Raw genomic sequence first — 25,982 nt, forward strand, 5'->3', positions numbered from 1 at the left:
TACTAGCCCTTTATCCAGTATGTCATTTGCAAGTATCTTTTCCCATTCCGGCGGTGTCCTCTTAGTTTTGTTGATTGTTTCCTTTGCAGTGCAGCTTTTTATCTTGATGAGGTCCCAGTAGTTCATTTTTGCTTTTAATTCCCTTGCCTTTGGAGATGTGTCGAGTAAGAATTTGCTGCAGCTGAAGTCAAAGAGGTTGTTGCCTGCTTTCTCCTCTAGGGTTTTTTTTTTGTTTAAAAAAAATTTTTTTTTAATGTTCATTTAATTTTGAGAGAGAGAGAGCAGGAGTTGGGGAGGGGCAGAGAGAGAGGGAGGGAGACAGAATCCAAAGCAGGCTCCAGGCTCTGAGCTGTCAGCACAGAGCCCAACGCGGAGCTTCATCCCACAAACTGCAAGATCATGACCTGAGCCAAAGTCGGACGCTCAACCTACTGAGCCACCCAACCGCCCCTCTCCTCTAGGGTTTTGATGGTTTTCTGCCTCACATTTAGGTCTTTAATTAACATTTTGAGTTTATTTTTGTGTATGGTGTAAGAAGGTGGTTTAGTTTCATTCTTCTGCATGTTGCTGTCCAGTTCTCCCAGCACCATTTGTTAAAGAGACTGTCTTTTTTCCATTGGATAAAAAGACAACTGCTGGGTGTTGTATGTAAGCCAATTTGGCAATAAATTATATTCACACAAAAAAATAAATAAAATTGAAACTATCCAGAACTACAGGGAAAAAAGAAAAACTATAACTGACATGACCATTCCTATGAGGGGTGTGGTCTTGGTTTACATCACAATTGTTTTTTTGTAAAAGTTTTAAACTCTAATATTCTTAAATTCTTTGTTTTATTGTTAGATTTATGAACTATCATATCAGTTTTGTGTATGTATAATTTAAATTAGAGCCCATGGGTTTCACAAGATTGAAAGCATACTCCTTTTCATCCTAGTCTTGGGTATGTAAGTGTTGTTTCAAATGTAAAACTTTCCCAAGAGTTATTTATCTGTGAAATGTAGATAATTAGCTCCCCATTTCATGAAAGCTTATCTAATTTAAAGTTTCTGTATTTCAGGACTGTTGTTAGCATTTTGGGCTAGGTCTTGATTTGCTGTGGGGGCAGTCTTGTGTATTACAGAATGCTAACTTGCCTCTCTCTGCTCACTATTTGTAGAGCACCACTCCCCAGCAGTGCTGAAACCAAAAAGCACCCCTAATTGCCAGTGTGATCTCCTGGGGAACAAAATTTTCCTCAGATGAGAACCACTGCTATTAGATAAAGGAATTGTTAAAATGAATTTTATCATTATATACTTAAAATTTAATTTTGACGGGAATAAAATTGACCCATTTCAGTATTTGATATGTTTTCTTCCTTTGAACATTATCAGATCCAGACACTAAATATTTGAGTAGGGGATCAGAAAGCACCTAAAGAGAGGGGCAGGGTGGCTGAGATGATTTAAATAATTAAGCCCCGAGTAAATGAACTATTATTATTCAATTACTAGTACATTTCTTAGGGTGTAGTAGGTACTCAGATCCAGGGGTTGGACATCTCAGTATCTGGGATCTCTTAAATTGAGCTCAGTGCCTTTTGTTTGCACATATTCCATAAGATAACTTCAAGGGCTCACAGCTTTATTCTCTGTAAAAGTAGATTAGGTTTCTTTGGAATTAAACCATTTGAAAGCTTTTAAGTGGCCAGAATGTACAGATTGTTCCTAGGTTGTTCAGGTTGCTTAAGAGATTGTTACAAGGTCAGTTGGTGAATTGGTAAGCTTCTAGGTTTTATTGTTGTTACTTATTCTTTATAACTTGTATGCTTCTCTTTATAGCAAGTATTTTCCTAAAGCAAGCTATCCTTGAGGCCCTTTACATGTATCTTATACACTCCTCAGACCCAAAGCAATTTCAGTCACTGGAGAATAGGCTATCATAGGGAACTAGAGAAGTAGATTTTCAAAGTGTTTAGTTTATTAGTGTTCAGGATTGATGTCAGTATTGCACAAATTGCACAAATGAAAAAAAGTTTAGGAAGGGAAAGATTTAATTCAGTTACAAGTAGATGACAGGGATTCTTGCTTCCTACCAACTTAATACATTTTACTGTTTAAGTCTCCTAAATTGAAAAATCAAATACTGGGGGCGCCTGGCTGGCTCAGTCAGTGGAGTGTGCAACTCTTGATCTTAGGGTTTGTGAGTTTGAGCCCCAGGTTGTGTGTACAGATTACTTAAAAAAAAAAAAAAATCTTTTTTTTTTTTAAAGTTTATTTATTTATTTTGAGAGAGAGAGCATGTATGTGCAAGCAGGGAGGGGCAGAGAGAGAGGGAGAGAGAGAATCCCAAGCAGGCTCCATGCCAACATGATTTCCCACGAACCATCAGACATGACCTGAGCCGAAATCAAGAGTCAGATGCGTAACCTACTGAGTCACCCAGGTGCCTCCCCACAAAAAGTAAATCTTAAAAAAAAACAAAAAACAAAACCATATACTGCTTTTGAACATTTCATCTGATTCAGTCTTTTTTTTTTAATTTTTTTTTTTTTAATTAATTTATTTTGAGAAACAGAGAGGTAAGAGAGAGAATCCCAAGCAGGCTCTGCACTCTCAGCACTGGGCCTGATAGGGGGCTTGAACTTAGGAACTGTGAGATCACGACCTGAGCTGAAACCAAGAGTCAGATGCTTAACAGATCGAGCCACGCAGGTGCCCCTGATTCAATTGTAAAATACTCACAAAATTCTATTAAAAATTAGAATTTCATGGCTACTGAATCAGAGTAATTTTTGGACTAAAATGACTCATGGAATTTTGGATAATTCCTTCTCTGGATTCTTTTTATTTGGCTTTCTATCTTGTTTATTTATATTGTGAATGACCCACTTTGTTGAGAGACTAGTAATGAAGAGTTTACATTGTCAGCATGAGATGCTGGGAAGTTGTTCATAACTTGGAGATCTTTGTTCAGATACTGATCCATGTTAAAGTTCTCTTGTATAGTTTGGGGTGCAACAATGCCCAGATTCTTCTTTCAAAAGGGACAGCTCAGTAGTGGCTCCTTGGTGAGACCAGTAGTTTAGCCCTCACCAAAGCCACTGCCCTGGCTCTGGCAAGCCAAGCTCAGTGGGACCAAAGAGGGACTACAGACTTTCTGGGCCTGGCCGTCTTTCTTGAGGTGGGGCTTACTGATGAGTCAGCCAGACAGGAAAGATTGTGAAGGACCATCTTGAGAGACAGGAGTGGAGCAAAGGAGAAACGGTCTGAGGTACCTCGAGAAGGTGTTAATTTCTGTGGTAGGATGATTGTTCCAGTAGCATTGAGGAGGGGCTGCAGCATTGAGGAGAGCTGTTCTCTTAGGGTTCTAGAGGAGAGCAGCCCAGAGAGCTAGTGGTAAGAAGCTGTTCAACACTGTGGTGTTGTCTTTAAGGCCTAACGGTTGATTATTCTTTTGGAAGACAGATCTCCCTTAGTCCCCTATAATTTCACTAAATCACAAAGTCACGAAATACGGAGAGTGAAAAAGAGAAAAAAAATCATTCTGTATTAAAAAATTTTTTTACATTTTTATTCATTTTTGAGAGAGAGACAGACAGACAGACAGCGGGAGCAGGGAGGGGCAGAGAGAGGAGACACAGAATCCAAAGCAGTCTCCAGGCCCTGAGCTGTCAGCACAGAGCCCAACGCGAGGCCCTGAATTCACAAACTGTGAGATCATGACCTGAGCTGAAGTCGGACACTTAACCGACTGAGCCACCCAGGCGCCCCTCATTCTATATTTTTATAGCATTTATCACAATTATAATTATTATTGTAATTGTAATTATATAATTGTAATTATTATTAGTATTAATCTAGTAATTGTAGGTCTCCCTGGTTTGTAAGCTTCATGCTAACAGGAATTGTTACTTTCCTGTCTACTGTAGTATTCCCAGAGGGTAGCAGTGTGCTAACAACATATTATGTATAAGGTATATTTTTTGTGAGGCCAAAAAACATGGAGAAAGTTGATTTTTCTTACAGGTTTTGTTATGTAAAGTCAGAATTTAAGATTAGAGGCTCTAAAGAACACAAAGAAGTGCTAAAAAATAAACTAAAGTAGGCTAGGAAATAATGCAAAACAATTAACAAATGTCTCGGCAATAAGAAATTCTAGAGTAATGGGTTTGCTGAGTTATATATGAAACATCAGTAATATGATGACAGAAGCAAACAAGGGAGAGAAAACATGTCAGGGAGACCAACTCTGCAGTTTCCACCCCCCACGTTACTAGGAAAGATTTCCTGGGCACTGAACCCTTCGGGGACACCTTTTGGCTCTTCCCCTTGGGGATGGAATTCCTGTAGTCACCCCATTCCCTTTTTATTGAAGTGAAATTCACATAAAATTAACCTTTAAAGTGAACAGTTCATTGGCATATAGTACATTCATAATGTACAACCATCACCCCACGATAAAACCCAGTACATATTACGTCCTTTCCATTTTCCCTCCCCTCCCCTCCCCCTCAGCCCCTGGCAAAGCATCCATCTGCTTTTTGTCTTTGTGGGTTTCCCCTCTTTTAACTGGATCTGTTGGAGAGGAATATGAGATGGCCACAAAGAAATTATTTGCCTTCAGAGGTCTTGGACTCAGAATTAGAGCTCTTTTAAATACGAATTTATTTGGGGGCGCCTGGGTGACTCAGACGGTTGGGCGACTGACTTAGGCTCAGGTCATGAGCTCATGGTATGTGGGTTCAAGCCCTGCATCAGGCTTTGTGCTGACAGCTCAGAGCCTGGAGCCTGCTTCAGATTCTGTGTCTCCCTCTCTCTCTACTCCTCACTTGCCTTGTGTTCTATTAAAAATAAATAAAGACTAAATAAACTTTTTTAAAGATAAATTTTTTTCTTTAATAGAATTTTCAAAGACTTCATAAATTTTAAGTGATATTTATATGTGTATTTTATTGTAAATTTCATAATTCTCTTAATTCTTCAGTTTTCTGTCCTAAAACTTTGTAAAATGTAGTAATTTTATGTTGGTGGTTATCTAGTAAGGTAGCATTCAGATATTTATATGTTATTTGCATGTGTAGCATTTGTACTTCTCACAGGGTTTTGAGCACTGACCTCTGGACTGAGTAATCCTTTGTTATAGGGCTGTCCTATGCACTGGAGATAGGATGTTGTGGCAGCATCTTGGCCTAGGTGCTCGGAGCACCCCCAACCTTTTTAAATTGTGACAGCTAAAAATGTCTTCAGACAGTGCAAAATGCCCCTTGGGGTCAAAATCACCCCTGGTTGGCCAGCACTGCATTAAAATCATTCGTCTTGAGAATTTCAGTAAAAAGAGACTATTAATATATTATTTGTTAGAAGTGGTCATCATAGAGTGATAGAGGAGAATTACTAAATCTCCCATGAATTTAGGTCCATTATTGATTTTTGTAAATTGTCCCCCAAACTGCTTCTGTTCATAAAACTTATTTTGGTTTTTTGACAGTATTCTCCTTTTGGATTATGTAAGGGTCATTTCTTGTTTGGCTATGCTACACTAAAGGAATTCAACTTGATTGCCTAATAGGAAGTAATTTCATGGAAAAAGTAAATATAGCTGTGGGTTTGTTCAGAAATTCTGAAACATTCAGATTCTTTTAAATACAGTGGATAAACCATTCAATAATTGAAGAAAAGGAGAATTTTTTTACACAGTTTCCTTACGATGATGTCAAAAGAACTTAACAGTCTTCTAGTATTACTGTTTTAACTTGCTGATAAATTAAATTCTCCCTTTTTGTGCTTCTTGGCTGTGCACTGAAAGTTCTGTTTTCTCAGTATAGAAAGACTTTTTTTTTCTCTACTTATTTCTCAGTAATCACATGTCATTTAACATCATTTAAATTTTAAAAGGAATATTTGATGTGATTTAAAATTTGATTCAAAATCTGTAGCCTACTTTATTATAAGTCTAATTATAGATTCTTGATAGAGTTGAAAGTGACAATTTTTAAGGATTGTCCTGTGAGCCAGTTTTCTACTTAGTTTGTGATTTTACCTATAACTAAGAATAATTGGGGATAAAACTTTGGGGAAAGTAAGATAGGTGGGATGGTGGAAGAGAGCCAAAAGAGGGGAAATTTGATGTAATATTATTGGGTATTATCACTTAAGTAATAGGGTTGAGGGATGGTTTCTCAAATGTTTTTTTACTGGGAATAGTTATTTAACAAGGCCATGGGAAAAAAGAAAATCCCACCGAGTAGATTTTTGGCTGTCTTCTCTGCATCGTAAAATTCAGATGCAGTAAATTCTGATCCATGCGTGGAAGAAGGAAATGAAGACCATCCTTACCTAGTTTTTTATACCTAAAATTTTCCTTAATGTAGATGTGGAAAGAAGTGTTATTAACATAATATGCTTTTTATAAGAATACTGTGCTTTAGTTGCTTTTCTTTTCCATATGTGCTTGGTATGTATCTAATATGTTATTACCATTTTATTTATTTAGGGACTACGTCAGGAGTGAACTGGAGTCTGCCTATGAAGGACCCATGTATTTAGAACCTCTCTCCATGAATCGGTTTACCACAGCCTTAATAGGTAAGTATTAGAAAAGAATTGAAAGTGTAGGTGGAGACCAACCTTACTTACTATTTTTTTTACATGCTAATAATCATACGTAGCCTATAGTTGCTTGTGTTTTTTTAATGATATTTTAACGATTTAGAAGGTTAATTTTTAAATAAAGCTAATTATTATTTTATAAGATTAAAATTAAATATGTAATGTCTTTATTGTTATTGAGAGCCATCACTGTATTCAAAAGTAAATTGCCAGAAATGTCAAGAACTTGAGACACGATTGAAATATTTAGGTAGTAGAATGTTAAAAATAGGAGTGTTAGCTAAGACCCAAAAATAATATAGAGAGTCCCAAGTGATGTACTAGACCCTGCCTACCATGCCGGAATTATAGAAAAGGAAGTGAGAGAAAATCTATTTTATGACTTTTACACTCACCCATATAGAGGGTCTTGCAAAATTAAATGTTGGAGATTAAGGAGAATTTCTTTAGAGAGCTGTTTGCTCTGAAATACCTCCCCAACCATTCACATTTAGAGAAGTCAGCAGAAGACCATTTGGAGAGTCACGTGTCTTCTGTGGTTTAGGGGGGGATACTGTGAACTGACCCACACTTTGAAAGTCTAAAGCTGCACCATCCAAAATTAGCCACATACGGGGTACCTGGGTGGCCTAATCGGTTAAGTGTCCAACTCTTGATTTCAGCTCAGCTCATCATCTCATGGTTCGTGAGATTGAGCCCCACGTCAGGCTCTGTGCTGACAGTGTGGAGCCTGCTTGGGATTCTCTCTATCTCTGTACCTCCCTCACTCTTTCTCTCTCTCTCTCTCAAAATAAATAAGCAAACATTAAAAAAATAAAATTAAATGTAGCTATCGAGCTCTTGAAATGTGGCTAGTCCAAATTAAGATACACTATAAGTGTAAAACACACATACCTACTTTCTAAGACTTAGTACAAAAAAGGATGCAAAATGTCTTCTTTAAATGCAGATTGAATGTTTTTATATGATAATCTATGGGGTATGTTGTTATATAATATATATTTATTGTTAATATATATATACATATATATATATATGTATGAGTGAGTTGGCTTGCTGTGAGTTTTCTGACTATGGATATAGTGAAAATGTCTTTTGGGGTTCTTTTGTATCTTCTAATCTGGGTAGGCAAAGGATGTTAATTTCTTGTGAACTAGTTAAGGGCTCCAAGAGTCTATGGGATTTTTTTTTAGGTCTTTCTAAGAGGGACTTTAGAAGGATAAGACTCCAACAGGGATTGAACCTCCAAGAGTTCAGCAAAGAACCAGAAACAGCCAGAGGAAGGGTACATAACAAATACTAAGGGTGGGAGAGCCACCGTGATAGGAACAATCTGAGAAGAACCCATAAAAATGCTCAAGAGAAAAGAGGATAAGTTTTAAGTGTTCCAGCTTCAGGGAGCACCAACACCCAATCTCTGTAAGAGCATAGTCCAGTAAGAATTTCCTACTACCCACTCTCCTTCTTTCCTACATGCTTCAAGCCTAGGTAAGTCAGGAAGAGAGGGCAGTGGTGCTGGCAGAGAAAGAGGGCAAAGCCTGCCATAACTTCTTCATCCCCCTCACAGTTGCAGGTTTTCCATCTATAGTCCCATAGGAGGCCTGAGCTAACGTAAGGGAAAAGCCTGAACTAAATCAGTTTCAGAGTTTTAGTCATTGTTCAATTGGGACTGTGTAACCTAAGTTAGATTAGAAAAGTTATAGGATCTGGCTTAGGGGCAGGAGAACACTAAACTTCACAGAGTGGATTTTAAATAATTTTTTAATGTGTATTTTTTTTTTGAGAGAGAGAGAGTGAGTGAATGGGGAAAGGGCAGAGAGAAGGAGAGGAAATCCCAAGCAGGCTCCACGCTGTCAGCACAGAGCCCGATGCAGGGCTTGATCTCACCAACTGTGAGATCATGACCTGAGCTGAAACCAAGAGTCGGATGCTTGATAGACTGAGCCACCCAGGAGTCCCTTCACAGAGTGGATTTTAAAATCATTTTCCTTAGGATTTGCTTAATAACGTTCTCTTTTCCTTAGCTTACTTTATTATATAAGAGTATAGTATGTATTACATATAACATACAAAATATGTGCTATGTTATTGGTAAGAATTCCAGTCAACAGTAGGCTGTAGGCTTTAAGTAGTTAATATTTGGAGAGTCAAAAGTTATGCAAGCATTTTCAACTCTGCATCGTTGAACAAATACATTGTTGAACAATGTTGAACATTGAACAGCCCTTGCATTGTGCAAGCGTCAAGTGTATTTGAAAGGTTATATTTGAAAGGTTAAAGAGCTCGTAAGGTATTTTTATTCCGTGATGGATGCAATATAGTACAAACTTGAAACATTTCCTTAAATTTTTGCCATCAGTAGCTATGATACTCTGTTTACTCAGCTAAGATTCAATTAATTGGAAATAAAATCCATAAACTGTTAAGCACTATATTTTCTTCCAATTTGGATTTTAAAGGTACTTTCTATTTTCTTCTGTTTCATTAATGAGCTTTTAATGAAAAACTGAGTAATATTAATATGCCATCATTTCTTAGAGTTGCAGACTTCTGGGAGCTATTTCTAATAGTGGAATCCTGAAATCCAAAGATTACTTTGTGATTTTGATTTATTCAGAATTACCAATTGGAATAGGCACATCAATTTAAACAACTTCCCGTTCTTTTGGAGCTATAGGAAAGATTTCCGCTCCTTCCTTTTTTCACCTAAATAGGAGAAGTGGTCTTCTGTTAAAGAGAATCGTAGCATATGAGTCATAGTCTTCTCTGAAAGAAAATGAAGTCTGCAACCCCAGAGTTGAGCACTGAATGTGTTGGCATAGATTTCGGGAAATTTTCAGAGTGTAGAGGAAGTTTATATCATGCTGAACGGGAAATTTAAATATCATAGCTGTGAGTACAGTGAAAATAAAATGTGTGAGAGTGAACATTCCTAATTATTCCTAGCATTAAAGCATTTCCTCTGAGTACTTTCTTTTCGAGTTTTTGCTAATTTTTTAATCAAAGAAATACGCTTGTTTTTAAAAGTTGAGACCTACCAGTTTTATGACAAACACTGGCTCTCTTCTGTACCACTCTGTTCCACATTCCTGTACCAGCTCCCCACAGGCCTCTCCTTTCTAGTCACAGCTGTGTTGGCCCTGCTACTTTCTCTCTTGGCCCTCTCTAGAAATCCTGTGAACTGGGTAATGTTCCTCCTACATTGACCCCCTAACTTTCTTACTGTTCTATTTTCCTTTTTTTCTCCCCTCTCTGTCTTCTGTTTAACTTTCTGAGATTTCCCAACTTTATCTTCCAGCCCTTTTATTGTACCTTTTTTTGTTGTATATTATTAATATCCATGAGCTTGTTTTCATTGAAGTTTCTTTTTACTGTGAGAGTCTTTTTTTTTATTTCTTAGGTATATCACTTATCTCTTTGAAGCTTTCTTTTATTCTTGAATTATCCATTTCCTCTGAGATCTTTTTTTCTGTTTTTTTTGGTGTTTGTCTTTCATGGGATAGTAGTGTTTCTTAAGCCTGGATTTGAATCCTGGTTATATTTGGTAAAGATTTATAAATACTGATTTCTAGGCCTCATCTGAGGCTGATTAAACCATAAATTTTATTTAAATATCTGGAGGTCCTTAGCTGATCATTTGTATTAAAGTGAGTTAAGTTGTTGATTAGAATCTCTTTAGGGCTTACCAACTGGTATGTTTCACAGTTGATGTTCAAGTGGGATTGGCTGTTTTTGAGTATTTGTATGTCTTTTCACTTGGACTTGGTCATTTTCCCCAAATAGGAATCTTTCTATTCCCTGTAGGGGAGGCTGATGTCAGTGACTAGAATGGGTAACAATAAACATGGCAGCATGTTTGGATATCTAGAAAGATTTCATTTCTCAGGGTGCAGACTTTTGTTTTAATCCCCTCTTTTCATTTGGGCATCTCTCTGCTCGGGGCTGTGCATGGTCATGTCCAGGTGCCTGTTGCAGTCTCTCCAGTAAACCTCAGTCTTCCCCCCAGGGTGGGGAAAAGAGTAATGGCTTGGCTTAAAACCACAGTTCGTTGCCTCCTATCTCTTTGTTTTCTGTGCCCTAAAATGTTGTTCTCATATCTCACTTGGTGGCCACTCCTCCTGTTTTGTTTTGCTTTTATTTATTTTTTTTTAGTATTGTGGGTTTTCCTCCTTTTATACATTTATGAATATTTTTCACATTATTTAGATATCAGTTCTTTAAAGGCTAAAATTAATATTTGTGGGAGAAAATACCACATTATAACATGGTAGATTGTTAATAAATGTTTTTAGCTTTGTGTAAAAATGGTTGCCATTTTTGTATTCTTGTAACAGTAATACAGATTGAACACAAAACAAAAATCTCAAAGTATTGTTTTGCCCTTCATTGGCAAGAAGGAAGAGAATTTGACTATATGATTCTTAATCTGGAAGATAACATGTTCAAGAATTTTCATAAAATTTTAATAAGAGCAATGAGAGGAGACTTGTCCAGTCAGTGAAATGGGACAGTGGACAGTGTGGTACTGTCATCAGAGTAGAGTGTTGAAAAAAAAAAATAGCAATTTCTAGGGTGCCTGGGTAGCTCAGTAAGCTAAACATCCAACTCTTGGTTTCAGCTCAGGTCGTGATCTCATGGTTCCTGAGATTGAGCCCTGCATTGGGCTCCCTGCTGTCAGCCTGGAACCTGCTTGGGATTCTTTCTTTTTCTCCTCCTCCTCCTCCTCTTCCTCCTCTTCTTCTTCCTCCTCCTCTTCCTCCTCCACCTCCTCTCTATCTTTCTCTCTCTCTCTCTCTCTCTCTCTCTCTCTCTCATTTTTCTGCACTTCCCCCCTCACGTGTGCTCACTCACTCTCAAATTTAAAAAAAATAGCAAGTTCTGACACAGACTCAAATATACAAAAAATTTTAAGGTATACTAGAATGGCATTTCAAAGTAATAAGAAAAGAATTGGACGATTCCAGTAGCTAGTTTTGAGACAACTGATTAAAACATCTGGAAAAACACACTTAGATCTTTTTTTGTTGTTGTATATTTTTAATATCCAGGAACTTTTTTCATTGAATTCTTTTTATTATGACAGTCTTTTTTTATTTCATAGATATATCATTTATCTCTTTGAAGCTTTCTTTTATTCCTTGAATTATCCATTCCTCTGAGATCTTTTTTGTTTGTTTTGGTTTTTGTCTTTCATGGGACAGTAGTGTTTCTTAAGCTTGAATCACCTGATTATATTAAGTGAAGATTTGTAAGTACTGAAATTCTAAAATAAATTATTCTAAAATAAATTCCAAATGTATTAATTTTTAAATTAAAGAATAATAAAAGAAAACGTAGGTGGGGCACCTGGTTGGCTTAGTAGGTTAAGCATCCGACTTTGGCCATGAGGCCATGATCTCATGGTTCGTGAGTTCGAGCCCTATATCAGGCTCTGCAGACAGCTCGGAGCCTGGAGCCTACTTTATATCCCTCTCTCTCTGCCCTTCCCCGCTCACACTCTGTCTCTCTCCCAAAAATAAATAAACATTAAAAAAAATTTTTTTTTTAAATGTAGGTGATTACTTGTATAATCTTAAGTAGGAGAACCCATGTGATTAACCATGGCACCAAAGGTAGAAACCATGAAGGAAAAGGTTTGATAGGTTTGGCTATTTACAGTAAAAACTTCTGTAAGAGAAAAATTATTAAAATATTCAAATAATACATTGGGAAAATATAGTCATGTGACAAAGGAAATTAATATCTTAGCCAAAACATAGAAGGCTACATTCCCCAGTAGAAATGGCCAAAGAATGTAAACAAGCATTTCACCAAATAATTGCAAATTATTTTTATGTACTTATTTGTAATTGGTAATCAACAAAATGCAATATTTAGAAAATCTTAGGAAATATTCCTTCTTTAAATTATTTTTACTGTTGGCAAGTCAGTAGAAAAATGCACACCCTGTACCCTGGGTGTTTTGTTTCTGTAGGGCCGTCTGATTGTATGTGTCAAAGTCTTAAAGGTTTCTTCTGACTCAGTAATTACACTTTTAGGAATTTAGTCTAAGAAGATATTAGGAAATGTGCTCCAAGTATATGAGGATGTCATAAGCGATAAACATCAGGCTTATTCATAACAAAGCATTTTATAATTATGAACTATTTGAAAACAGCCAAATGCTAATACTGTTTCATACACATTCAGTGTAATATACCATACAACTAAAAAAAAAAAGTGTATATGTTTATTGGTATGGGGAGAGCTACATGGATTATATGTATTAACTGAAAAAACTGTAGTGTGTACACTGTAATCTCATTTATATAATAAAACATTTGTATATTCACTTGCATAGAATAAATCTGAAAACAGTATGAATAGCTAATTTTTGTTGAGCACTTAACTAGGTTTCAGACACAATGCTTAGACTCTCTATGCAGTGCTTTAATTAATGGGCCAAAGATACTGGACTATAAGAAATTGAGTTTTCCCTTTTTATTTCTCTGTATTTTCTAACTTTTCTATAATGATCATGCCTAATCATCTGAGAAGAATTTGTTGCTTAAACAAAGTTTTACTCTCATTATTGAGTCCTTTGGGAAGGCTTGCATGATCCTGTAAATGTAATTAAAGCTTGAAAATCTCAATGAATTTTGTCGCATCATGATCTTAGAGAAGTAACTGTATCTCTTGGATTTTATGCTTTTACCTATCAACCAGAACAATTAAATATTGATGGACCTTTGTGAAAAGAGCTATATGTAAACAGTAGTAATTGAATTATTATAATACTGAGCTAGACATTTAAAAAAACGTTTTTTGTATTATATATGTCATCTGAAATGTGATGAAGACTAGTGGATATTTGTACTGCTTTTTTCAGATCAGTACCTAGGGAATTGATGCTCAGAATTGACGGGACATATGAATATGTAATTATGGTCATATGAGGTAAAAATTTGATTTAGACTGTTACCTAGGAGATCTTAATTAGACTTTTTCAAAAGCTGTGTCATCATCCTTATTGGCATTATCTTTTGCTTTTGTTTTGTGAATACCAAATCTTAAATGCATTCTCCTCCCCATTCTAGGTCAGTTGGTGGTGTGTACTTTATGTTCCTGTGTCATGAAAACGAAGCAGATTTGGCTGTTTTCAGCTCACATGCTTCCCCTGCTAGCACGACTCTGCCTTGTTCCTCTGGAGACCATTGTTATCATCAACAAATTTGCTATGATTTTTACTGGATTGGAAGTTCTCTATTTTCTTGGGTCTAATCTTTTAGTACCTTATAACCTTGCTAAGTCTGCATACAGAGAATTGGTTCAGGTAAGACTGACAACCACACACAGGTAGATAAAATTCTGCATAAATACTAGTTATATTAAAGGTTTAGCTCCTTGTTATTTCAGTCATGGTTATGGTAACATTCTGTTGGACAGTTTTTAAATAGCAACCTAATTAGGAACATGTAAGATTTTTTATTATGAAGTGTTGTATAGAGAGGCAGTAAAGGGATTCTGTGGAAGCAGAGTGTCTGGGTTTTTACTCTGGCACTGTTGTTTACTAGCTGTGTAACCTGGGGATAGTTACTTAAGTTGGTTTATCCATAAAATGGAGCTAATAATAACAGTTGTACCTAACTCATAGGGTTGCTCTGAGATTTAAGTGAGTTTGGTGCCAGGCAGACAGTATTCTGTATGTGTTGAGTATTATAACAAAGACCAAAGTAATACAGAATTGAAAATCAAGGGGTCAAATCCTGGTTTTTCTCCTGGTTATAGTCCTGTGCCTACAGTTATTTCCCCCTAAGTTTGCTTAATTTATGTAAACTGAGAAGTTAAGTTGTTTATACTATGATGGATTTTGCTTAGATATACTGATGTTGCCAACATGATGTGCTTCTGCCTTATCCTACTTTTTTTAACCTTTGCTCTAAAACAGATTATTCCCAGACAGAAACAATAGATATTTATCTATTTCCATTTGCCTTAATTGATAAGTTTCAGTATGTAAAATAGGTACTAAAACTGACATTGATATATAAAAACAAAATGTTAAAATGGACATTCTTTACTACCTTTCGACTGTATGTATGTGACCTTAAGGTACAGGATGCTCTCAGATTGACCAAACTGAAACTGCTAAGTGAAGTGGGTTTTGTTGTTGTTGTTGTCGTCGTCGTCGTCGTCCTCGTCGTCTCGTCGTCGTCGCCCCAGGGACATATTTCCCGGAAAAATTTCCCTCTACTCTTAGCTTTAGCCTGATTCTGCCTTCTTTGTTCATCTTACGTAATGATTAACTTGGGCAGTTTTCCTAAAAGTAGGTCTTTCAGAGAAGAGGAAGTTATTTTCACACTCCGTGAAGAGCTATTTCATGAGGAAGCATTGTACTTCCATTCAGAGTAAGAATGACTAGTGTTTTTCTTTGAATTCAGTCTTGTGGAGCTATCCTAGTTTGTAGGAAAACAGTAGACAGGCAGTAAACATTAATTGGATGCTGTTTTATCATCATAAGGACAGAGCCCTCATTTTTCAATGTCATGTTTACCTTCTTGGTTACCATAAGATTCATGCATCACTAGATGTTGTAGTTGAAAATAAATTATAGGTTATAAAATTCACAACCTGGAAAGAATTGGATAGGCAAGAAATGGAAACTATCAGGCTTTTTAGTCATGTTTCTTGAATGGAAAGGAGGAAAAATACTCTCTACCTCTCAATGATCATTTGCTGCTAATAATTATTTTGCACGTAGTTGGACAATTTGCTTTTTCTTTCAATATTTTCTAGTAGGGGAAAAATAGAAGTTAATCTTGACTAGATTTTAGAAAAAGCATTTGAGTTACAAATGGAATTTATCGTTTTTTTATTACTAAAAGTATTTTTTATAATTTTTTAAAAAATGTTTATTGTTGAGAGAGAGAGAGAGAGAGAGAGAGAGAGAGAGAGAGAGGGAGGCGGGGGGAGGGGCAGAGAAAGCGAGACACAGAATCTAAAGCAAGCTCCAGGGTCTGAGCTGTCAGCCTCAGAGAGGCTGTGAACTGTGAGATCATGACCTGAGCTGAAGTTGGATCCTTAACCGATTGAGCCACCTAGGTGCCTCCCGGTGAAAATAATTTAAATTTAGAATAACTTGCAAGTCAGTGTATTTTAACTTAATGCTTAAAAGATCTTTACCTATCTAGAGATAGGTATTAATTAGAAATCAGAATAACTTGAAGTCAGTGTATTTTAAGATATTTGTAGTTTATTGAAGCATTCTGGTATCACACTGAGAGTTTCAGCAAGACCATTTGGCTCTGTAGGTTATAGTTTATAGCCTGCCTTGGAGAACCCTGTTGTGTTACCAGGGTCTGGTCCCTGGCATAGTAACTCTAGAAACTTGGTTACATTGTGCTCTTCGGCTGAATCAGATTATGAAAATTGATTCTTCCTAATCAATCTCATAAGAGATTATTTTACAAACTAGAAAGCTAATTTACTTATTAGTAGATTAATAAACTTTTTTTACATGTACCTTTTTTCTTGGTGTTAATGCACTTGGCAAACCAAATAAATTGAGAAATGTTTGAAAAATGCATAGGAGGAACAAGGGGAATTGATTTATCTGGGGAAAAAAGACTTGCTAACTGTCTTCTCTCTCCAGTAAACTCCAGTGATTATTCTGTCTTCATCAAACTGTTTCACCTATAAAATTTCCTGACTAAATCCTGAAAAAGTCTTCCTTTCATATTGCCTGTTTTTCTAGCCACTCAAGCACTATTGTATCATTTAAGGTAGTCCTGATTGATCATTATGATTTACAGATGAGTCAGTTTACAACCTGCCTTTGATGTAATTTTACTCTGAAAGTGACTTTACTCTGAACCATAAGGGGAATTTATGGTGGTCATTTGATGAGTGTGTGTCGTGTTAACAATAATGAAAACTCCGTGAATTTTAAAAAATGTGGTACTTAGTAACTGTATAGAGAAAACTTTAAAGGAATTTATCTGAAACAACCTTACAGTGAAAAAAAGCTATTTTATTTTTCTCTCTATTACTCTTTTATGTTTAAATGTGTTTGTTGAAGTGATACAAGATGTTTTCCTATCTTATTTTCTTACTCAGGTAGTAGAGGTATATGGCCTTCTAGCCTTGGGAATGTCCCTGTGGAATCAACTCGTAGTCCCTGTACTTTTCATGGTTTTCTGGCTCGTCTTATTTGCTCTTCAGATTTACTCCTATTTCAGTACTCGAGATCAGCCTGCATCACGTGAGAGGCTTCTTTTCCTTTTCCTGACAAGGTAATTAATGAGAACATGTGATACTGTACATAACCTTAGAGAAAACATTGATCTAGGAGTAGTAAGTTTTGCAAATTAACTTTTCCCAGTTATATTAGAGTACCCCATATTTAATTGAGATAGGATTTTCGTTCAGTGGATGCCTATGTCTGGCAGTGCAGGGAAGGTGCTAATGTAATAATGGTATATTTGGTTTCGTCAAATGATTTGTGAAAAGGTACATAGCAAATTTTAAAAATATTTTTTCAGAGGCCCCTGGTTGGCTCAGTTGGTTAAGTATCTGACTTCAGCTCAGGTCATGATCTCACAGTTCGTGAGTTTGAGACCTGCACCGGACTCTGTGCAGACAGCTCAGAGCCTGGAGCCTGATTCTGATTCTGTGCCTCCCTCTCTCTCTCTGCCCCTCCCCTGTTGGTACTCAGTCTCTCTCTCTCTCTCTCTCTCTCTCTCTCTCTCTCTCTCTCTCTCAAAAATAAACATTTAAAAATATAATAAAAATATTTTTTCAATTTCAAGGTAAATTTTATTGGTTGGGTAAATAAAACATATGTTACTAAAAGTAATTATCATTTACTGAGTATTTAATATATGCCAACCACACTACTAAACACTTTTCTTCACACTTAATCTTTACAGCAACCCTGAGAGATAGGTGCCTCTATTATCATTATCATTTTAATAGCTCAGGAGACTGTGCCAAGAGTAACTTGCCCCAGGTGACACTGGTAAAAAAAACAAAGACAGTGCTGATCTCAAATCCCATCTGAGTTCAAACCCTATGACTTCCTCTTGCACTATGCCATATTATTTCATTTTTAAGTTTTTTTATTTTGAGAAAGCAAGAAAGTACAAGTGAGGGAGGGACAGAGAGAGGGAGAGAGAGAGAGAATCTGCACGTCAGCACAGAGCTCAACATGGGGCTCAAACCCACGAACCATGAGATCATGACCTGAACCAAAGCCGGATGCTTAACTGACTGAGCCACCCAGGCACCCCTATGCCATGTTATTTTTAATGTTTTGCTTCATTATTCAGATACAGTCAAATAATTGGTGAAATAAGTATATCCTAATACTTTTCTATTTGCCCCAAAGAAATTCTAAGACTTAGTTTTTAAGATTTAGATTTTTTTAAAAAATGGTCTTAAGTCATCAGAGTCCTTTTTCTACTAAAGTATCTTTTTTGTGAGCTTATGCTAGATCTGTATTTGTTATTTTTCCACTCTTGAATTTGAATCTCAGGCCCCCAATCTAGCACATGGGTTTGTGTGTGTGTGTCTGTGTACACACACACACACACACGCACACACACACACACACACTATCTTCATTCCCTGGTACATAAAGGCAAGACCGAAACTCTGTCCTTCAGGAAGGTACATATAAGCAGATCAAAGGGTTTTTTGGTATTTTTATTTAATTTGGTTTTTTAATTTACATCCAAGTTAGCATATAGTACAACAATGATTTCAGGAGTAGATTCCTTAATGCCCCTTACTCATTTAGCCCATCCCACCTCCCACAACCCCTCCAGCAACCCTCTGTTTGTTCTCTATATTTGAGTCTCTTATGTTTTGTCCCCCTCCCTGTTTTTATGTTATTTTTGCTTCCCTTCCCTTATGTCCATCTGTTTTGTAGCTTAAAGTCCTCATATCAATGAAGTCAGATGATATTTGTCTTTCTCTGACTTAATTCACCTAGCATAATACCCTCTAGTTCCATCCACATAGTTGGAAATGGCAAGATTTCATTCTTTTTGATTGCTGAGTAATACTCCGTTGTATATATATACCACATCTTCTTTATCCATTCGTTCATTGGTGGACATTTGGTCTCTTTCCATACTTTGGCTCTTGTTGATAGTGTAAGCAAATAAAAATTTAAAATTTTTCATTAATAGAGCCATTGTTTCTCGGCCAACCAAATGATGGAGCACTGTGCACTAAGTGGTGTAGGGAAAATGTTACACAGAATTAAATATCAATAAAAATGTCATAGGACATACCTATTTTAGTAAATAAGTAGAATAAATTTATTGGCACTGAGTCTGATTTTGTACTTTTAATTATTTATTTATTTATTTTTAAATGCTTATTTTTGAGAGAGAGAGCATGAGGAAGGGAGGGGCAGAGAAAGAGAGGGAGACACAGAATCCGAAGCAGGCTCCAGTCTCTGGAGCCCCATATAGGTCTCGAACCCACAAACTGGGAGATCATGACCTGAGCCGAAGTCAGATGCTTAACCAACTGAGCCACCCAGGTGCCCCTGATTTTGTACTTTCTGAAAATAACAGCTTTAATTGATAATTAGCTTCTATAAACATGCAATAAATTGATACCAAATACATTTTGATAGCCAACTCATTATTAATGAAGTTTCACTGCTATTGGTATTTATGTAATTACTATGGAAGTTTTATGCAGAATTTTAAGATGATCCAAAAAGTAATTCAATTTAAGGAGAAAAATAGAATTCTGTGGTTAGGATAATAACCTAAGCATGGGACTGGGATTGGTTGTGTTTTAAACCAGATTATCATCCATTAGAAAGCACAATCCAATGAAGTGTAGCATGGTGTAATAGGCTTAATAAATCAATAAACTATGAATGAATTTGGACTTATTTAAAAAGTAAGAAAGTAATACTGAGATTTTATTTTTTATTTTTTTATTAAAAAATTTTTGTAATGTTGATTTCTATTTGAGAGAGAGAGAGAGACAGAGCACAAGTGGGGGAGGGGTAGAAAGACGAGACAGAATCTGAAGCAGGCTTCAGGCTCTGAGCTGTCAGCATAGAGCCCAGTGCGGGGTTTGAACCCACGAACTCCGAGATCATGACCTGAGCTGAAGTTGAACACATAACAGCTATCCAGGAGCCCCTAATACTGAGATTTTAGATGACGTTTAGGTGTCTTGCCCAAGTAATTTTTCTCTCTATTCCTTTTTTATACATACATACATACATAATATACATACATACATACATAATTGTATGTTTCTTAAGGTTTGAACAAAATTTTAAGCTCTTACTGCATTTGAAAGAGATGATAGATAAATAAAAATAGACTTGTTTCAGATATGGTTCTATATACTGAATATTTGCCAAAGAGATTTTTAAAAAGTGTAGGTTAGGATAATAATAAGAATGGATTTAAATTATTAGTGGAGTGGTTAGGTGATTTTACCTTAAATTTTGGTTTGGGTGTTTTAATTGATAAGGATCAGAACAAGCTTGGTGGTTATTTGAAGGCTTAAGATGGTTTTATTTCCAGGGGAAAACGTTTATCTATCAATACCCCCACCCGCTCTTTTCTAGTATTGCTGAATGCTGCAGCACTCCTTACTCACTTCTGGGCTTGGTCTTCACGGTTTCTTTTGTTGCCTTGGGTGTTCTGACACTCTGCAAGTTTTACTTGCAAGGTTATCGAGCTTTCATGAATGATCCTGCCATGAATAGGTAAGTTCTTGACTATGAATATCTCTAGAAATTTAAATATTATATATAACTTGAAGAAGTAATGATGAATTTCAGAGGAAATGGTATTTTGAAGGTTTTTTTTTTTTTTTTTGAATGGTTGAAACTATTTGGATTAAAAATACTATGAAAAATATAATACATATGAATTTCCATATGTAAAAGATGGATTTTTATTGTTTGTACTTACCAGTATATACTGGACACTTTCCTAGAGTTAAGAGATTTAAAAAAATTTTTTTTAATGTTTATTTATTTTTGAAAGAGAGAGCATGCACGAGCAGGGGAGGGACAAGAGAGAAAGGGAGACACAGGATCCGAAGCAGGTTCCAGGCTTTGAGCTGTCAGCACAGAGCCCGACATGGGGCTCAAACTCACGAACTTTGAGATCATGACCTGAGCCGAAGTCAGATGCTTAATCGACTGAGCCACCCAGGAGCCCCAGAGTTTAAGAGATTTTTAATAGCTTGTTTTTTTCCATTTGAATTTAAGTGTAGTCATGTTAAAATCAAATTTCTGTATTTGATACTTGCTTAATTTTTTATGGTTGGACATAAATTTGATACTGATTGAAGTTTCAAAGGATGCATTAATGATAATCCAAGAATAGTTAATCTAGTTGTTATTAAATCACTAAGATCAGATATTGGGAAACCCTGTTTTTGGAACTTGTCATAATTTCTGTTATCTTAATGTAAGAATTTTTAATGGTTTCATTTATATAAATTTAAAGAATCTTTTCTTAAAGTCTTTAAATCTTTATGGAATATTTCAGAATTAGTAGATGGTGAGTACCTTGTAAATGGAAGAAATAAATTTTTTTTCTTGGTGTACATTTTAGTTTTTTTATGAGAAAAGAGAAAAACTTCTACCTTATAACCTTCCTGCCAGTCCCAGCTAACACTTTTGTAATGGAAAAAAGAAGGGGGGGGAGGGCAAGAAAGAAAAATAATTCATGTATAAGCTCACCAAATTAATATCATTCAGAAAATACCAAATGGGAAGTGACAACTCTTCCTTCCCCTGCTTGCCATTTCCTTTCCTCAAAGGTAACAGCTATAGATCGTTATTTTAAATTTTCTTATGGGGAAAAATGCATATATATATTTTGTTGTTGTTGTTCATTTCCACATACTGTAAACAGTTCTGCACCTTATTTTTTCTTTTAAATAGTTTTTGGATAATTTGTTTTTTTATGTCAACAGAGACATCCTCATTTTTTTTGATTAAAGCATAGTATTCTAAAATATAAATGTATTTTTTTTTTGCTATTAAAAATTGTGCTATGAGTATCTTTGTATATGTCTCTCTTTTTTTAACTCTTAATTAGGAAAATTTCAAATTAACAAAGTTGAGAGAATAGTAAAATGAACCTCCATATACTTGTCACCCATCTCCAATAATATGGCCTATCTTCTATCATGCATGCCCTTATCAACTTCACTTATTCTGTCCCCTCCATAACTCCTGGCTGCATTTGTTTGGCACAAATCTCAGATATGATACCATTTTACCCACAAGTATTTCAGTCTCATATGAAAAAACATAACAACAATAAAATATTCATTCCCAGTAAGAGAAGAATTCCTTGACCTCAAATTCCCAGTTGGTGTTCATATTTTCCTGATCTTTTTTTTAAAACATTTTATTTGCTCAGCTTCAGATCCAAATAAGGCCCATATTGCAGTTGGTTAATATCTTTTAAGTCTCTTTTAATGTTTAGGTCCTTGCTGTCTCTCTGTATTTTTTCCCCCTCTCATTTTATTTGTTGAAGACACTAGATTGTTCTACTTAATTTTTCAGAATCTGGATTTTGCCAGTTATATTCCCATGATGTCACATAACATGTTTTACTATTCACTGTGTTTTCTCTTACATACAAATTTTTTGTAGTACATCCATAGGGTAAATTATTACCAGTAAGATTATTGAGTTAAATTGTGTATATATTTTAAATTTATTAACAAATTTTTCTCCAGAAAGGTTTTACATGTTTTATGTCAACATTAGTGTTCCCATTTTTTCTCAGATTCCTGGTCAGTGCTTGGATCATCAGACTTCGAAATATTTGCTAATTTGTGATTTTGAAAATTGGACTTAATTCTTTGTTCATTTATTTGTGAGAGTTATTTATAAATCAAGTCAATAGGATAAAAAAAGATCTCTAAGGATTTTGTATATATTTTCCATATGGCAATTGATTTTCAAAAAAGTTTGTATTTATGTCTTCAGGTTCTGATGGTCTGCTTAAAGAGACCTTTCCTACTTCAAGATTATGAAGACATTCACCCATGATTTTATCTTTTATAGTCAGGAAAAAGCTCATGATACAAATATGTGTAATTCAGTGGATATCTCAGAATGGTAGAGTGTCTGGCTCATTAGCAAAACCTTTTCTTTATCTTAGAAGTTGCTTTTATTCTCATTGTATGCTAAAATAATAGTAATTATGTTTTACACATATAGTGAAATATTGACTATTACATAGTCATTATATTGTTATTACATGTCAATGTTATATATTATATGTGTTATATCAATGTTATATGTATTAACATTCTGATCAGGATTGTTTGCTCATGGAATGAAATGAGATTCTGATTATTGTTTGTTTTTCTAAAAATGTGTGTTTTTTTTAGGGGCATGACAGAAGGAGTTACGCTGTTAATCTTGGCAGTACAGACTGGTCTCATAGAACTACAGGTTGTTCATCGGGCATTCCTGCTCAGTATTATCCTTTTCATTGTTGTAGCTTCTATCCTACAGTCAATGTTAGAGATTGCAGATCCAATTGTTTTGGCGCTGGGAGCATCTAGAGACAAGTAAGAAACTTCCTAAAAATTTTTTGTAATATTCTTTATATATATAGATTTTTTTTTGAAGATTTAGATAATGTTTAGAGACAGAACATGGATGAATAATTGGTATTAGCTTAAGGTGATGAGTTTACATTTTTAAATTTTTTTCTATATGTTTAACATTTCTGTTTTTTTCCTCTTAAGATGCCTATAGTTAGAAATCACATCAAAGACCATGTAATTAATTACAAGTCAGTGTTTTTCTTCTTCAGAGATATTTAATACTTTTTATATTTGTCCAATTTTAAAATGGAGAGCAGAAAATTCAGTCCAAGAAATATACCAAATAATTTTATTTTGTGTAATGCTAAAGCAGAGAAAGCATTGAGAGAAAGGAGAAAATCATTGGAAAGAGAGAAATAAAGGCTCTCAGGCAGTCGTAAAGATAGCCATTAATGGAATAACTACCTCATCTGATGGCATTTTAGAACCATTGCAACTTATTGAGGTTTTATTTATTTTTTTTAATGTTTATTACTTTTGAGAGAAAGAGAGAGAGGCAGGCATGAACAAGGGAGGGGCAGAGAGAGGGAGACACAGAATCTGAAGCAGGCTTCAGGCTCTTAGCTGTCAGCACAGAGCCTGACGCGGGGCTCGAACTCACAGACCGCGACGCGAGATCATGACGAGCTGAATTTGGACGCTTAACCAACTGAGCCACTCAGGCGCCCCCAACTTACTGAGGTTTTAATGGGACTTTTTGACACCTTCTGGGACCAAGTGAAATTAATAGCTGCATTCATGTTCGTGCCATACTATATAGAGGTTTTCTTAAGGAATAAAAGTCAAATTATCATTAGCTCTTTAAGATACAATTTTAGCTTATTATAGTTTATACAAGGGCATTCTATAAGAACGCTTAAAATTCAGTGTCACTGTTTTTTTCCAGCATCCATTTACACTCTCTTGATTTTTGAAATATCTGAATTTATTGCCACTTTGGTAGTGTTTTATGAGTAAGGGAACAGGTGATCTTTTGGGAGATCGAAATTTGATAGCAGATTTTTAAAACATTCCAAATTAACATTTTGTAGTTCATCAGATTTATCTTTCTATTCCCATATCCCACAACATTCTGAAATTTTTTCTCAAATGGTAGAATAGCTGACAGGATCCATTTTAATTTAAATAAACTTTAATTTGTTTCAGATAACCTTAATTGTTACAGTTAATTATAGTTATTTGAGATTTGGTTTTTAGGGTTGAAGTATCTCAATAGAAGCATTTAAGATACTGAACTTGGTGCTGAACTCCCTTAAAAAGCCACTTAAGCGTTTGGGTTGTTTTTTATCTAAGTACAACACTATTTTGTCCTTTCTGGGAGTATCATTTAGTAGTATTAATTATACTAATTACTTTGGCATATATTAGTAAGACTAATATAATACTATAGAAAGTTTGGGAAAGAGAAAAAACAATCTGTAATTCCACTGCCATAAGAACCATTAAATCCAGTTCTTGTTTCCTCCAGGATGTTGCACTAGCTTTATTTATTACTGACTTCTTCCTCCAAGGTCTCATGCAGAGGAAATTTAGAGGGAAAGGAGCAAAACTGAGAAGTAGGAGAAAAATGTAACTTACTAGAACTGACTCAAGAATTTAAAAACCTGGATAGTTCTGTAGCTGTTAAAGAAATGAAGGCAAATGGTAAACAGATGGCAGTACAGGCAAGTTCCAAACTTTGAAGGAACAGATTATCCCTATTTTAAACATGCACTTCCAGACAATAGAAAGAATACTACACAACTCATTCTGTGTGGCTAGTATAAGCCTTGTATTGAAATCAGACAGACAACTTGAGGAAGATAAAGTTTTATTTCACTCATAGTAGGAGGTACTATGAAGCTTTTGTAATACTGGCTCAAGTAGAAACAACTTGAGCATTTGAACAGGGAGCCCCCAAACATCTGTGTATGTGGAACTTTGGTATGTGACAGAGGTGGCATATCAGATGAGTGGGGACAGGTGGTAGTCTTCCGTAATTCTGCTGGAAGAAAATGGTTTCTGTTTAGAAAAGGATGGAATGGGTTCTTATCTCACACCATAAACAAAGGATCAACTCTGGAATTTTAAGAGACCTGAAATGTCAAAACAAAAAGTTAAAACTCTACATAGGCTAGCATATTTTGGACCTTCAAGTGGGAAACAGTCTCTTAAACTGACAGAACTGCTGGGAAAGGGAGACTAGGAGTTGAGAATGACTGTGAAAGCAGAGTGATAAATCTAACTATTAAAATTAACTTTTTAAACCTAAAGTTAACTTTACAAACTACGAGAAGATACTCGAAGTATTTATACTCATCCAAGAATTGATATCAATACACAAACAGCTCAGATGAAGAGAAATAGAAGATGAAATACATCTTTATTTTTAGGCTTTTAGTGAAAGAAGAAACACAGGACTATGAAGAGAGGTTCAACCTCTTTACTAATGGGGGAAATGTAAATCAAGACCACATTGAGGTGCTATTTTCAACCTCTGGGATTGGCAAGGAATAAATAAATAAGGAAGGAAGAAGAGAGAAAAAAAAATCAGCTGATACCTAGGGTGGAGGAAGGTCTAGATCACAGGGTATCTCTGGTTTCTGGTGGGAGTGTAAAGTGTAATGATTTTGGAAACAGTTTGGTCATTATCTCCTCCTACATGTATACTCAGGACATTCTTGCACATGCTCAGTAAGGACATGTAGAAGAATGTTCATAGCACAATGCATAGTAGCAGACATGTGGAAACAACCCAAATGACATGTTTGGGAACAAACAGGAAAGTGGGTGAGTAAATGT

General features: G+C 35.6%; 1 protein-coding gene across 1 annotated transcript in view; it reads left to right on the forward strand.

Moving 5' to 3' along the window:
* The window catches only part of RNF145 (ring finger protein 145), a 58,415-nt gene that overhangs the window by 22,808 nt on the left and 9,625 nt on the right, over window positions 1-25,982 (forward strand). The window contains exons 4-8 of the mRNA XM_049647876.1: window positions 6,481-6,572; window positions 13,673-13,908; window positions 16,692-16,867; window positions 20,182-20,322; window positions 22,980-23,162. Of these exons, the coding sequence (XP_049503833.1) occupies window positions 6,481-6,572; window positions 13,673-13,908; window positions 16,692-16,867; window positions 20,182-20,322; window positions 22,980-23,162 (828 nt within the window). The remainder of the gene's footprint in view (window positions 1-6,480; window positions 6,573-13,672; window positions 13,909-16,691; window positions 16,868-20,181; window positions 20,323-22,979; window positions 23,163-25,982) is intronic.

The sequence above is a fragment of the Panthera uncia genome (genome assembly GCF_023721935.1).
Source record: "Panthera uncia isolate 11264 chromosome A1 unlocalized genomic scaffold, Puncia_PCG_1.0 HiC_scaffold_17, whole genome shotgun sequence".
Taxonomy (NCBI): Eukaryota; Metazoa; Chordata; class Mammalia; order Carnivora; family Felidae; genus Panthera; species Panthera uncia.